Consider the following 17,240-nt stretch of genomic DNA (forward strand, 5'->3'; position numbering starts at 1 on the left):
ATTATTATTATTATTATTATTATTATTATTATTATTATTATTATTATTATTATTATACGAATTTGTCTTCATTTCTTTGTTATTATATTCCTTTTTTTCTTCCTTTCTTTGTCTTTCTTGTCTTTTCTCTCATATATATATATATATATATATATATATATATATATATATATATATATATATATACTAGCATGGGTGCCCGGCGTTGCCCGGCGTTGCCCGGGTATTTGGAGGTGTATGTTGAACAAAAAAAACCAACAAAAAGGTCAATTTTTTTAAATTTTGACTCCTATTATGACCCCTTAAAGTTTATTGTTTTGGGCTCAAATTGAGTTATTAAGTTAGATCCATGTCCAAGGAACATATATCTAAAATTTCAAGTGTTTAGACCCAAAACTGTCGGAGGAGTTTGATAGAGTTTTCAAAGGTCAAATCGTTGAACTTTGACTCCTTAACAGCCAAATTTCTGGCCGAAATCCGATCACATCGATTTTTCCAAATCGCAGTACCCTGTATATCAAATTTCGAGTCTGTAGACTGAAAATTAACAAAGTTATTGCTAAGGAAAATGTACACAGACACACAGACAGACAGACAGACACAGACAGACAGACACGTTCACTTTTATAGATATATTTATATATTTCTTTTTACTTGCTTTGTGTCCCTTTTTCTACCTTTTTTCTTTTTCTTTTGCTTTATTCTTCTTTAACAAGGCCAAAAGCCAGTTGAGGATTAGGTTTAATAATATTGCCAATTGAATAATGAACAATACTATACAAGGCTTAAGAACGACAAATGGAACGGAAAGAATGAGATTAATAAAGAGGGCAGTTCGACAAGTTTGATTAGTATTGGAATTGAAGACAACCATTTTTTAGTCCACAGAAAAGCAGTGCCTTGGTAATATCTTTATTAGATGAGAAGTTCTTTGGACAAAAACACTGCTTATGGAAATTTTCTTTAGTTTTCAGTGCATAGAGAAAAAAAGAAAATACTTGTAGTATTGGTATGAAAACAAGTACTTTAGCTTATCTTCAAGCATTATTTTTTAGACACGTCTACGCATCTCTATAAAAGGTTCCAGCTGTCCGCCCGTATGTTTTTCTTCATCTTTGTAGATTTTATTTTTTTTTCTATTTTTTATTGTTTTCTCTATTCTAGTTATGTTTATTCACACCATCTCCCCGTGCATGGTTTCTATTTTGTTAACACTATTACTACTAATAATAATGATAATACTAATACTAATACTAATACTAATAATAATAATAATGGCGTGTGTAAAATTATCAACATCGTGAGTAGTTTGTGTCTTCTCAACATTCCTTTTTTTCTTTCATACTTTTTATTTTTTACGAAACAATTTCCTTTATTTTTCTTTCACTAATTCAAATATTCATTTAATTCAATTCTTTTTTGTTGCTATTTTTTCTCAAAATCCAATCTGCCATTCCCATTCTTCGGAGTTTCTTATGCACGGTTTGGGGATCTTCAGGGCGTGTTCCGGGTTTAACGTGTCTTTTGCTTCTACTGATGTTTTCCTATTCAACTTAAATCAAACCTAAAATAAAAACTTATAAAATAAATATATAATAAAAAAAATCAATTTCTTCACGTCGCACATGTTTTTGATAAATAATATATATTATATACAGAGGTTTAATTTTTTTAACATTGTTTGAAAGTTAAATATCACAGAAACTTGAGTGGCCTCTTGGCCTTGATAATGTGGTAATGCCTATGCAAAAAAAAAAAAACTATACAGCAAAGGCAAGTTAAACTAAACAGACTTAATATATAATCAGATAAATTTATTTCTCTAATTAAAACATCAAAGGTGAATTCCAGTAACGATTTTACAAATGTTTAATATTCGCGCCGCCTGAAATAGGACTGTGTCTTCTAAGTAGTTGCCCTTAACATGGACACGCACCTACCCGAAAGGAAACAACTTAACATGATTGATTGTCAAAAATAAAATAATCTTTCGTTGAAGTCGAGAACTTGGCCGAAAAAAGACATGCAGTGGATTGTCAAAAACAACAGCAACAAAAAAAAAATGTTATATATTATTTTATTTTATTTTTTAGGGATCCTTTGAGATAATGTTTCATAATTTGTGTATAATTATTTTTTGCGGACTATTATCCTCATTTTCATTGTTGTTTGACAACGTTTCGACTAACTTATCCTCTCGTCTTCTTCAAGTGGTTAACCGAGAAGTAATAAGAATGCTGAGACTTGTAACTGTATCCCCAATAATTACTGTATCTCATAGTTGCTATTATTTCACGACGTTTGGGTCAACTAATCCTCTGGCCTGCTTTGGGTAGGATTGAAACCGCTACCTTCAGACAATGCTCACCTGGAACTGTAGAAACTCGACGCCTCTATCCACTGTGCTACGGGACTTCGGCATCAATTTTGGATTGTTATTATGTAAAAATTCGTAACCTATTCTAATATCCACTGTGAAACATCATTCACAATGTTGACAGGGCCCGGGACATTTTATACAGCTAAACGGTTTTATTTTGTGGATTCATGATTTGCGGACTGTTAGCATTGTCTTCTTAGTTATTGTTGAGTTTGGGCCCCCATTTCTTTCTCAGAATCACCACACTTATCATTAATCCTTACTTTAATGTTTAGCACGGGGCCATGAAATACCATTTTATTAGTCTTTGGCATGACTCGATCGAGAATTGAATCGTTGCCCCCCGTCCCGATCCGTTAGCGAACCTTTTTACAATTGTCGAAGTTTGATAAAAATATAATTTATTCTGAATTCAGGATCGAATAAGCAATACTCTGGTACTAAAAGATGAGGACGGCATCAGTTGTAGATGGAAGTTTAGACAAAGTTTCGTTTGTCTATATTTTTGTCGTGTACAAATATTTCGGCGATTATTTAATACCCAATGCAAATCATTTCAGAACATTACTCATTGGAAATCATTCACTGCACGCAAGTTGCTATTCTTATAAATAGCCAGTGTAATTGCAGGCCCATACATTTCCTAGCGATATTAGTACCTCAGTTAATAACATATATCTCATCTGATCAAAACTCGGTTTGGCGATTGTAGTAACTGAAATAGGCATTCGACAAGGAAAACTATATTTTAGATACTAAACCAGGTCGTGACTAAAAAAGATCACGCGTAATTAGAAATAAAAAGAATAATTCTGAAATAAGGTAACGTATTTGATGAAAGGAACATCTCTCTTGAGGGCCAAATTTGAGAATTGATCGGATTTCAGGTACGAGAGTATTGCAGATGAAATACAACTAAGTAAAATGATTAAGGCAAGAAACCAAAAACAAACCAGAAGAAATTGACCACAATAGAAAATAGGCTGGTGATAGAATACTAATATCAAAGCAACCTCCACATAAAGAGGTTACCTGATTTACATGTTGAAATTATTGTACATGTCTACTGATTGCAATGCAATGAACCAGATGATTGAAGATAAAGCAAGGCATATCTTTAAAAGAAGATGTTTTTTTGGAGCTGGAATTATTATAAATGTCAGGAAAAATAAGTGATGTAATAGAACACGGAAAATGCTCCTTAACTGAAGCACACAAATAAAGATTTGCACAACACACACAAAAACAGAACAAATGACTATGAAACTACAGAACTCATGCAGAAGGGTACAGCAGAATTTGAATCAATCAAGGACATTATGAACGAAAAAAAAAAAAAACAGAAATTATTTTCCTAAGAAATAAAGAATGGAAATGAGTAAAATCAGAAACAGAAAAGGTGAACAGACATCTCTGTTGCAAAACAAACTAATAGAAAAAACTCTGTCACGTGAATGGATCAACAAAAACCTTCATATAAATCAGATTGGAAACTACAAGGAAAAAATAAACATAAGCTGTGAATAAAACTAATAGAAATGAATACATATGATTGAATAGGCAATATACTTGACAAAAATAAGAAAGATCAAACAAGAAACACCGAAGAACTGAAACAAAATATATTAGCACAGGAAAGAAGACTTAGAAAATATGGATACTAATGGAAACAGTACACATGAAACATATTTTAAAATAATGAAAGCACAGTTTTATATACCGTGCCGGCAAAAAGAAAGTCCACACTTGTAATCTTTTCAAAAACTGCAAATTTAAGCTAAATTTAATATAACTGTTTAAACAAACTATATCTCATTTGATTCGCGTTTTATTTCTCTATAATTTTACCTGTTCATATTTTACTTTTAATTGAAATATTCTAGTGTTCACGTCAATTTTTAAAAAAATAAATTCAAATTGAGAAGGCAAAAAGAAAGTCCTCACGATGGAAAATCGTTATTTAAATGTAACTTTAGGACAATAATGCAACACAAATACAACAGGAACACAATAAACAAGTCAATACTAATGAAAAAAAATACAAGTACGAGCTTTCTTTTTGCCGCCTGTGTATAAAAGACGTAAGCACATAAATGAGGAAAGCAGAAGAACTGCATCTGGTAGAAATAAGACAATATTAGGGAATACATGGAAAAAGCGGAAAGACCAAAGCATGAATGCTGACAGACTAAAAACATGAAATAGAGCTTATGGAAGCTAAAGAATGAACTAAACCCGAAATTAATAGAGTAATGACAACCTTTAAAAATCTTAAATTTACATCCCTCTTCACTCCATAAAACTCGTGATAGTTCAACAGAGGGTGGAACAATTAGGAAGGAAAGTCTCATTCAGAATTCTGCTGGAATCAACGGAGAATAATGGATTCAAGAAGAGAGTTATAAAGTTGAGAGAAAGTTTATGTCCATCGTTACTGGGAATTACATGGTAAACCACAAATACGAGAAAGTGATTTGCAAAAACAGTAAAAAAAATGCGAGGTTCTTAAAATCTGGGGAGACTTGGTGTCAGACAGACTTGAAATAAAACCACCTGCTTATTTTACAATACTAAGACAATAATGAAAAATGGAAACAGAAGAAACTTCATGGAATACGAGGGGAGTGCAATAAGTAATGCCCCTGACCCACTTTCCGTTGTCTGATATAGCTGAAATTTTGCATGTGCAATGATTTATATCTCTACGGGTTATATGGCAAATTACAGCTCTAAACTAATTGTGGCTTCTGTTTTACAGGTGTTTGAACTGAGTCAGGTGTGAAATGGAGCCTGTTGAATGTCGAGCAGTGATCCGGGTTTTCTATTTGAAAGGACGCACACCACAGGAGACTTTTGATGAAATGAAAGAAACTTATGGTGATAATGCACCATCATATGCCCTTGTAAAACGCTGGCATCGTGAATTCAAACATGACCGGAAGTCTGTGGAAACAGCTCCCAGACCTGTCGCCCCCCCTTCTGTCCGTCAAGTTGAGGCTGCCATTTTGGAAGATCGGCGCATTACTATTCGCCAAATAGCCCAAGATGTCAAGATTAGTACAGGGTCTGTGGAAACTATCATTTATGACAATTTGCATATGCATGTGTCTGCCAGATGGATTCCCAGGTTGCTCACACCATTCCAGAAGCGAGAACGCGTCGAGTGCTCGAGGATGAATTTGGAGATGTGCCAAGAAGATGAGTCAAAGTTTTTCAAAGGACTGATTACACAGGATGAAACCTGGGTCCATCACTATGATCCAGAGACCAAAGCCCAGTCAATGCAGTGGAAGCACTTGAACTCACCACCTCCAAAGAAGGCAAGGGTGCAGGCCTCCGCTGGCAAGGTCATGCTCACAGTCTTCTGGGACCAGGACGGAGTAGTGATGACAGATCTACTGGCAAAGGGTACCACAATTACAGGAGCCTATTGTGCTTCACTTTTGAGGAAATTAAGGGAAGCCATCAAAATCAAGAGGCGGGGCAAGATCAGCAAAGGTACCCTCCTCCTGCAGGACAACGCTCCGGTCCACAACTCGCATGTCGCCAGATCAGAAGCACGGGCGTGTGGTTATGAAATCCTCCCCATCCTCCCTACTCCTGACTTTCACCTCTTCCCATCCATGAAGTTGTTTTTGAAAGGAAAGCCTTTCCCAGATGATGCAGCCTTGATTTCTGAAGTCACGTCGTGGTTGGAGGACCAACCTGAGGTGTTCTACAAAAACGGTCTCCAGAGCTGCACCAAACAATGGGAGAAATGCATAACTCTGGATGTTTCTTATGTAGAGAAAGACTAACAACTCTGCCAAGTTTCGTTGTTCTACTGCTATGGGAAGTGGGTCAAGAGCATTAATTATTGCACACGCATTACTTATTGCGTTGATGATGTAAAGATAGGAGTTTGGTTTTAGATGCATTTATAAGCTGTCACAGAAAGTCGTATGCGAAAAACAGATTTAAAAAGAGAAACGAAATCGCATAATCAACGTAGCCTAAGCGAACTACAAGGTGTCTTCAATGAGTTTCCATACTTTTTGTGCAGGCATTAAAAACTGTCGTAAATTTTTGAAAATTCAGTATGTTATTGCTATACATATGAGATTACTGACCAATTTTTATGATTTCAGGTTCAAATAAATAGCTACAGACGGAATTGGAATACACCATACTAAACCCTTATTGTCACAGCTGGCGAATTTCTAAAATACACTATGAACATGCTGACACTTTAGGAGAAAGATATGCAATAAATTCTGTTTTAAACTTGACAAAATACCGCAGAAACGTATGGAATGCTTTAGACTGCTTTTGGACCATGAATCGAGCATTAGTTTTTGAGAAATTCAAGGGCGGTAGAGAGTCTGTGAGAGATGATGGGAGGTGCGAGAGAAGGCAGTCGGAAAACAAGAATTGATTGGCCAAATAAAGAATTTCATGTATAAGGATCGTCGTTTGTCTATAGAGACAATAAGTGTACATTTTGATATTAGAGTGGGAACTATACACACAATTATTTGCGAAGAACTAAAGACGTTGAAGATTTGCGCGAAGTTTGAACAATGCACCAGTCTACAACACCATCCTTAGCATAGACTATCTGATCAAGATGCGCATCGCCTCACTCACCTTCCCTATAGTCCAGATCCTGCTCCCTGTGACTTTTGGTTTTTCTCTAAACTTAAGGAAAACCTTAGAGACTGTCGTTATGAGGCAATTGAGGAGATGAAAGAGGCTGTGACAAGATTCATTGACACGCTCACACAAGAGGACATCCATAAGTTGTTGGAACAGTACAGCAAGTGCATTGCAGCCCGAGGAGATTACTTCGAAGGAGACTAATGTTCAATGTTGTGTATTATAAAAGTGATCACACAAAAATGTCTGGAAACTTATTGAAGGCACCTCGTATTTACGAATCAACATAGACGAAACCCAGATAAACAGTAAATTTATACTCTGTGAACAAAGTAGCAAAACTCTAAAGAACATCATAAGGGAATTTAAAAATCTAGTCCAAATAGAATAGTCCCCTAGTATCCGTGCAAATGACTGCTTTTTGAACATGCATGGTGGGATATTTAAATAGAAATGGATGAACTAACCTAACAAAAACACTCGATGTGATAATAGTGGACAAGAAAGATATCTTGCCAAATGTTGTCAAGGAGACTGAGGGGAATTTGGAGAATTACTGTAATTCAATGGTTCTAGGCTACTAGAAACCGCTCGAGGAAAAAAAATGGAAAAAGACTAGGACAAATCAGAATCAAAGTGAGAGTGATAAAAACAGCTGAAATATTAAGAAAAACCTCAAATGCAGAAACCAATCCAAATAGTCAGATAGTAACAATTTGACTATTGGTAACTTAAAATGGAATAGAACCACGCAAATACAGAAATATAGAAATACCAAAAGACAAACTTAGAGGAATTGAAATTGCGAGGTTAAATATATAAGAAAAGGCTCACGATCTCATATTCCACAAAATGCATCGGACAGTATCACAGTGAATGTAGGTGAAGGGTTTGCAAGAATGGAAAGATCAAGGAGGAAAAGTGCCATCTAGATATTGACTGGTAGGGTAAGAGATGTACTGAACCCTGGGGATGTTTATTTTCACTAAAATTCCAGAAAAAGTCACCGGCTGTTTTGAACAAGACTTCAATTCTGAACGGCTGGAATGAGAAAGGTATTCGACAAAGTGAACAAAACGAAGGAAAGAATACTAGAAATCTCGGAAGATTTATTCTCATTCAGATTATAGGGAAAACAGTCCATTTTTATCCATAATCGATCATAGGTAATAACTCGTGTGAGACCCCTTAATGAGTAAGAAATAATAATAAAAATAATGATGATAACGATCATTATCTTGCTACTCAACTCCCTACATAGCAACCCTGCAACTTATGACCCCGATAATAGCTCCTTACATCAAAGTGACACAGTGCCTTATTTGGGGTGAAAATGGGGGAAAAATTGATACTACTACAAAAACTGCTACAGTAACAGCTACTACTACCATTAGCAATATTTATAATTATGGTCACCATTATGATACTATCACTATGCTTGTTTTGTAAGTACTTCAATGGAATGTGCTCCGATGAACTCATGGCACTGGTGACCTCTCGTCGTACACTCGACCAAACCGACAAGCAACAAACCCCCATCTACTTCACTGTAGAGATCCATAGACGCATGAAAGCTATCTATTCTAATCGCTCCTTCCTTGGACTGCTCGCATTTAAAATTCCATCCCGTTATCTGCTTCTCCGAGTGTACTAACATACAGACATTTAAATATAAATGTGCACAGACAGCCTGCTGCTCAACTCCCTACTAAGGATGCTCCTGTAAGTATGGCCGCTAATACGTCTCAGTGACAATTTGCCTAATTAGGGATGAATAAACCCCTAAATAAACTACTGTTAATAATTATCATTATAATACTACTAGCATACCATTATAACCACTACTATAACTACTACTATCACCATCCACCACCACCACTACTACTACTACTAATACTACTACTACTACTACTACTACTAACAATAATAATAACGTCTATAAGTTAATAGAAATAATGTCCCAAGGCACGGTTCGTGATTTCCAGCACTTCCTGCAAGCGTGTATTCCTAGCGAAAGTTTCCTTTGGAAGACAGAAATTGCAACATAGCCTTCAGTTAAAAATCTAAATGAGATTAAAAAAAAAACCCATAAAACAAAAATTATGAGGAAAATGGAGGAAGCGGACGAGATGTGAATGCCACGTCATGAATTTGAGTAATTCTTGAGTAAAGACGAAATGTTAGATATTTGACTTTAAAACATTTCTGTCGGCAGAGAAAAAAAAAAAGTCTTCATATTAAATGATGAGCAATGAGGGATGACGTCACATGGAAATAATAAGGCCCTACAGGAAAATATGATCTACATATTGTTGACTAGATGAAGCAAACGCTTACGAAGGGTAACAGACCATAGTTTTAATCCCAAAAAATTAAATCCTTTCCATAACTGGAGAGATTTATAAAACATAGCATTCACCTTTAATAAATAGATTCAATGCCCCCCCACACACAAACACACACATACACACACACATAAACACACACACACATACGCATTTAAAGAGTTTGAATTATCTACTAAACATCACCCTAGATCTTTTCAATCTTTTCATACAAATGTTTGTCAGGACAACCTGGCATGAGGATAGTTCACCCTACAAGTAAACCAATAACTAAATATTTAAAATGACATAATATTCAAAGCTCAAATAAGATCCATCGACACGACTATACATTGCTGCATGCGAGGAGTGATACGCCTTCTCCTAGTGATGTTAACTCAAGTTAAACACTTATATTGATGCTCCACCAGACCAGATGAATTCATATCCTGGAATCCATAAAAATTCAGATTAGACTGCAATAGACTATAACATAATTGAGTGGCCAATTTAGATGAATATTAATGTTCTTAACTTCTTTACTAAGTCAACGTTTGAGAGGTAGAAGAAAATCTTGATTAAACATTCAGATATCTACGTATCCTATATAGAAATTAAGTATTAACTCCAGAAAGAAGTCTCTTCATTTCTGAGAATTTACTGAAGTAAAATGAACACTGAAGATTATAAATTATACTTACAGTAAGTAAGTTAAACAGAAGTACGTGTTCCATTTCCGAGGAAAAAGTAAGCTCAAAGGTCCAGAACTTAGAATATCCCTAAATGTTATGTTTGAAGGAGAAACTAAAAATATCAAAGTTTAAAGATGTCAAAAATAGAATTAATCGAAATAAATTAAATATCCACTACTTGGCCTTTATTATGATGACCATGATTATTAATATTGCTAATAGTAGTAGTTATAATAGTTGCTGTAGTAGAAGTAGTAGCTGTTGCTGTAGCAGTTTTTTTTTTGTAGTATCATATTTTTTTCCATTTTTCACCCCAAACAAGGCATAGTGCCATGTAAGGTGCTATTATTGGGGACATAAGTAGCAGGGTTGCTATGTAGGAAGTTAAGTAGCAAGATAATTATCATTATCATCATTATTTTAATTATTGTTTCTTACTCATTAAGGGGTCTCACACGAGTTATAACCTATGATCGATTATGGATAAAAATTGACTTTTTTCCCTATAATCTGAGTGACAATAAATATTCTGAGATTTCTAGTATTCGGTGCTTCGTTTTGTTCACTTTGTCATTCCATTCCAGCCGTTCAGAATTGAAATCTTGTTCAAAACAGCCGGTGACTTTTTCTGGAATTTTAGTGAAAATAAACCTGCCCAGGGTTCAGTACACATTTTACCCTACCAGTCAATATCTAGATGGCACTTTTCCTCCTTGATCTTTCCATTCTTGCAAACACTGGTACACCTGCGCAAATTAAAATAATATGAAAATCTACGAGGAAATATGTTAAAAATATCTATTAATTCATTGTATTTTCTATCGGATGCTGGAGTCTTATCGCCAACTCAACCTCAGCATTCTTGACTAATCTTGGTCTTTTCCCATTAAACAAAAGGAACTACATAAAGAAGATGCAAAAAGGGATCTAACTGCATCAGTGTGGCTATAGTAATATGATAAACTCACGACAATCGAAATATAGTGGAATAATGCTGGGGCGTTCTTCGGCCCTAAAACAATTTCTGGATCAATAGTCATCATTTGATAAAGTTTTGTTTGAAGTAATCGCATTGTACACGCAACAGCTATTGTATGAATACACACACACATGCGCAATAGATGTTCCGTGTACAGTATAATTACTACCAACAAAACTTTATCAAATAATCACACACACGTGTGTGAGCGTGTGTGTGTAGAGAAATATAAACGTATAAATTAGACAAAATGCTAGTTACCTGGCCAGAGCGAGAAGCATCTTTTATTGGAAGTTTTCCTTTTCGAAATCGAGCAAACCATTTCTCCCATACTCCATTCTCCCTACACACATGCCATATCTTTATGCAGTTTTCTGTAGTCCTAAATCTTTTTCTTTAGTAAAAAAAGCTTCAGATGTTGGCAGTGTTCGGCTTTATCGTTCATTTTAAAGACTGCAATACGGGCAGCAATGCAAGAACCTCTTTATTCCGAGAATTATCACACACTGACGTCAAGGTATTCACTACACCAAATACAGGATTTGAAGAATATGAATATTAAACGATCTTCATTAGGTCGGAAAAATGACATTAAAAAACAAAATCGAATATACTTTCTGATTAACGCAATATATTTTAGTCCGGTCACTAGGTTCTGTTTTATTTTTATTTTCATTTTTTATTTTTATTTTTCTTTTACATAGGAATTACCACTTATCAAGACCTGTAGGCCACTCGAGGATAAGGGGTATTGAGTGTATAGTAGTCAATGGGATAACATCGTAGTAATCTTTAGTAGTGGAAATTTGGTAAATTGAATTACTTAATCAAGAATTTGATTACATTGGACTTGAAGACTACCGAATTGTAGTCAGCTTGAAAACAGCCAAACGTAAGCGAGTTCCACAGGCGCGCAGTTCTAAGGAAGCAGCTTTGTTCATGGAATCTACGTTTAGGTTTAGATAAATTAGTAATAACATTGGTAGAGTTGTAGAAGAGTAAACCATTTCAGTCACATGTCCTCTACTGCTATCAAAATTACCGGGTTTAAATATTTCGTACAATATATAAATCTTAGCTTCACCGCTTAAGATTTAATGAAATGAATATCAATAATTTTATTAAAATTGGACAATTATTTAATTAACAGTCAAACAAGTTAGCACATTGGTGTTTTTATCTCAAGATATTTTTTCAAGCTGCACCGCATATACAGGAACGTTCTTCCATTTCTTTCACAGATGGATAATATACACTTGTAAAATCCATATGGATAATATACACACTTGTAAAACACACATTGGCCTAAAAGTTATACATGACTAAAATAAATAAGAGACAGCAAAACGCCATCAGCGCGTTAGTCATTTATTTCTCGTTAATTTTAACAAGGGGAGGTAATCTAGTCTAATTAACTCTCACGATTTTCGATAATTGACACTGCTTTTTTTTGTTTTTTTTTACTTTTCATTTACTTTTCTGTTTTTGTTCTTGATGAATTAGATATTAGAAATCTGTTTTTTTTTCACATGTCGAATCCCTTGGTAACCAAATCTCTTTTTGCCTCTGAAAGGAATTTAAATTCAATTAAATCAAACAAAATTTACACGCTCGCTAATTAATTTGATTTTATCAGATTTAATCAAAACGAGCAAAAAAGGGAAACGGTTCTTTCGATCACAATTAATCATTACATATTTATTCTTATTTATTGTTCCATCATCATCATCATCATCATCATCATCATCATCATCATCACTGATATACATACATAAGCACACACACACACACACACACGCATATATGTATGTATACACACATATATATATGTATAAGAGAGAATTATATATTTAAATACATGGGCATACTTAACTTTTTACACACACACACTTATATATATATATATATATATATATATATATATATATATATATATATAGAGAGAGAGAGAGAGAGAGAGAGAGAGAGAGAGAAATAAAAATATATTTTTTCGGAATACTATTTCCATAGACAGTGCCGGCAAAAAGAAAGTCCGGACTTGCAATTTTTTCAAAAACTGCAAATTTAAGCTAAAGTTAATTAAACTATTTAAACAACCTATACCTCGTTTGATTGACCTTTTATTCTTCTATAATTTTACCTGTTCATATTTGACTTTTAATTGAAATATTCTAGTGTTCACGCTAATTTAAAAAAATAACTTCAAAGTGAGAAGGCAAAAAGTCCGCAGCAACAAATTCGCTTAAAACCAGCTTAAATTATTGTCCTTAAATCAGCTTAAAATATTCACCAACAGGCAACAAAGCATCTCTAATCGTAATTGTTATTGTTACAGGTTATACAACGTAAAATTTAGTCCATACGCTACAACTTTCTCGTAGTGATCATCAGGAGCTCATTAATCTCCACCTTTCTCATTTACCCAATCGAAAAATCAGCCGCAGATCAAAATGTGATGAGAAAATGGTACGAAATATTGTGCAAAAGCCCAAAACACTGGCAGTGTTCATGATGCCCCTAAATCTAGTCGTACTAGAGTTACTTCTAACAGGGAAGACAATGCTATCAAGGTCAACAGCCTAAAAAACAGATTTGAAATTTCTTCCCAAATCCAACAACAGTACAATCTTGTTAAAAAGTGGCCTCTTTCTACTGTCAAGAACAGGAATTTAATTTGTGAGGATATGTTGCAAGACGCAAGCCAATGATTTCTGTAAAGAACATAAAGCGTCGTCTGGACTTCGTCTGATGCAATGAAGATCATGACTCTTCATATTGATCAAAAGTGCTTTTAGTGACGAAAGCAAGTTCAATAGCCTAGGCAGTGATGGTAGGCAGTGCGTCCGTCGGCAAAAAGATGAAAAATTTAATCCTAGGTTCCCAGTTTCAACGCTGCAAGGTGGTGGGGGTTCAGTTTTGATGTGGGGCATTATTAGTACTAAAGGTCCAGGGCCTATAGTTCGCTTGCAAGGTATAATTAATTCGACCAAGTACATTACTATGTTGACTGAACATTTTCTACCCTGCTTTAGTCGGAATTTGGATGATAATCCCATCTTCATGCAAGATAATGCCCCCATTCACACAGTTGGCAATGTGAAGAGGTTCCTGGAAGAGCATGATGTTCCGTGTTTGGATTGATCTACACAATCTCCAGACCTCAATCCTATCGATAACGTATGGCATTGCATCAAGCAACAGCTACGCAATGATAAAATTTCAAATTTGGAAGAAGTTTGGACAAAAATTAATGAAAAGAGGGATGTCTTTCCCCGGAGTATTGCTGCAGTCTAATTCAAAGAATTATCGAAAGATTGCAGGCTGCCAAATTGCAGAAGGTCTATGCTACTAAATATTAACTAGTTCATTGTGTTCCTGTTGTATTTGTGTTGCATTAATGTCCTAAACTTACATTTAAATAACAATTTTCCGTTGTGCGGACTTTCTTTTTGCCTCCTCAATTTGAAGTTATTTTTTTTAATTGGCGTGAACACTTGAATATGCCAAGTAAAAGCAAAATATGAACAGGTAAAATTATAGAAGAATAAAAGGGCAATCAAATGAGGTATAGTTTGTTTAATCAGTTACATTAAATTTAGCTTAAATTTTCAGTTTTTAGAAAAAGTACAAGTGCGGACTTTCTTTTTGCCGCCTGTATATAGTATACTACAGACAGCTGTTTCGTAGTTTCACAATCCACCAGTATACTAGATGTAGCAAGCGTTCCAACCGTGAAATTCGAAACCCGGACATTAGTCACTACCAACAGTGATCACTAATGTCCGATGTTTACCATATGAGTTAACGAACTGGGATGGAAGGATGTACGTCGTTTTAAAATGAACTTATTTAATGTTTTACATTTTATGATACTGATGACTAAGAAGACTTTTGATGTAGTTCATTCTCTTCGTTTGTTCACGACGTACCGCTAGCGTTAAAAGTACTTGTGTAAGAGAATCACAATAATACCGTGTCATCTCAGTAGGTGTTAAATGTGTACTCAATACTCCAGATAGAGCAGACGTGTTATGATATAATTTTATTCTTAATATGTCTTTAGTTGAATCGAACTGTACTCAATAACCGAGACAAAAATGTGTTTAATTACTAAGTGCTTCAGAGACGACGGATGGAGAGGGGGAGAGAGAGAAAAAGAGAGAGAGAAAGAGAAAGAGAGTGAGAGAGTGAGAATGTGTGTGTGTGTGTGTGTGTGTGTGTGAGAGAGAGAGAGAGAGAGAGAGAGAGAGAGAGATTTTAATATAAAGATGTTCACAAATATTTTCACTTCTATACGCACTCGGCAACACCCGGTAACCCTGCTAGTCTAATATAAAAATTATAGGTATGTGGATGATGACAGTGTATTTAAAATTAAAAGCAAATGAGGGGAAAGTAAAAGAAAAAAATATAATTTAATAAAAAAAATAGTTGAATGGAATACTTAATAGAATATTCGTAAAATTGAAAGAAATATCTCATGAAAAAAAATATTTAATAATATTTGCCTATTTTCAAATCAAAATTATTTAAGATGCTTTCAAAAGCTTTTCTGTCTTAAATAAATATTATTATGTTTAGCTTGAGTTTATCATTTAGCGCCCCCCATGGAATTTTGAAAATCATAAAAAGTACTAAATGGACTTATAGTAATTCCACGGTAAATTTATTCATCTATCCGTATAAAAATAAATTCGTATGGATAAGCCTCTTACGACGTTTTGATCGCATTGATTTTTTTGTTGGCATTTCTTTCTCACTATTCTTTTGTTTCATTTCGTTTTGGTTTTTTTTTACAATGCGCTACTTACAAATATTCATAAGTCAAAAGATAATATGGAACTGACAATATATGAACTGAGTGCGGCAAGGTCGTTAATTATTTTACACATTTATATTTCTATAGAACTCCTAATTTGGAAGAGAATCATTATATTGATGTGTTCGCATTGGGAGTTTTATCAGTGCTCATTACTGAGCGTTACAAAATCGCGAGCACTTTTGTAATGCTTAATAATGACCATACATTAAACTCGACATGATCTGATATGAATCTCTCGTAAATAATATTTAGACGTCTGATAAAGGGGAAAAAGAAAAGAAAAGAAAAAAGGGGAAGAGAGGGAGAAAGTGTAAGGGAAATGTGTAATAATATGCATAACAAAATCTAACCCGAGTGGTCACGAGTGGTTTAGTATATATTACAGAAATTCCAAACAACATTGGTTTTAAATTAAACAAGGAGATATCCTTTTTTTATTGGCTTCTCTTGGGCTTTTCACACAAACTTTTTAGTTTTTCAATGTATATGCAGCCTTCTTGTGGTCTGTTGCTTGAAAAATTGTGACTAGCGAATTGTGCGAGGTTATAACGATATTTTAATCTTCTGAAATTATAATACAAATATAAACAAATATTATGATCTTATTTTTTTTATAATAAAGCATTAGTGGACAAAATAAGAGCAACACCTAATATTTTTGGCATCCATTTTTGAACGTGTTTTAAACAATCAAATATTGACATATTTTAATTCGTTTTTATTTATTATTTATGTCATATGATATGCTTAATTAAAATAAATTTAGTTTACAGATATTTCCAGATATCAAAAGCTTCTTCTATAAAAATGGCAAATCTTACGGACTTCCAAAGAGACCAAATTGTTGGAGCTTGCATGGAAGTTGCTAGTGTAACAGAAACTGCACGAATGCTTAGCATTTCAAGAAGCACTGTCTCAAAAGTAATGACTGCTTTTAAAAGAAAAGGAAAAACGTCCTCAAAAACGCACAAGTCTTGTCGAAAGATAAAGATGCCTGAAAGAGCCAGTCAGACTCTTAAGCGGATTGTTAGAGAAAATCGCAAGACCACGGCTCCTAAAATCACTGCAGAGCTCAATAAACATTTACACAAAAACTGTTCCTCGAGAGCTTCAAAATTCTGGAGTTTACGGAAGAACTGCAATGAGAAAACCTTTGCTCTCAAAAAGACAAATGTTTAAAAGCGATTAGAGTGGTGAAAACCTCCAAAATAGGTCCCTCGAGCAGTAGAAAAATGTGAATCCTCGTTTTCCTTATTTCCGACCATCGGCTGAGTCTAAATTTGCAGACAGCCGAAAGAAGCATTTTATCTAGACTGCCTTCTACCAACCGTAAAGCATGGCGGGGGTTCTGTGATTATTTGAGGTGGTATTTCTTGGAAATCCGATGTCATATATATATATATATATA

The 17,240-nt window shown here is 34.5% G+C and overlaps 1 protein-coding gene across 1 annotated transcript; it reads left to right on the top strand.

Annotated features, from left to right (window-relative positions):
* Positions 1-16,639: 16,639 nt before the first annotated feature.
* LOC145252313 (uncharacterized) lies at positions 16,640-17,011 on the top strand. Its single transcript, XM_080111725.1, has one exon. It carries the CDS (start codon positions 16,640-16,642, stop codon positions 17,009-17,011), a length of 372 nt encoding a protein of 123 aa, XP_079967851.1.
* The last annotated feature ends 229 nt before the right edge of the window (positions 17,012-17,240 follow it).

The sequence above is a fragment of the Euprymna scolopes genome, chromosome 29 (genome assembly GCF_053919585.1).
Source record: "Euprymna scolopes isolate OS-2025 chromosome 29, ASM5391958v1, whole genome shotgun sequence".
Lineage (NCBI taxonomy): Eukaryota > Metazoa > Mollusca > Cephalopoda > Sepiida > Sepiolidae > Euprymna > Euprymna scolopes.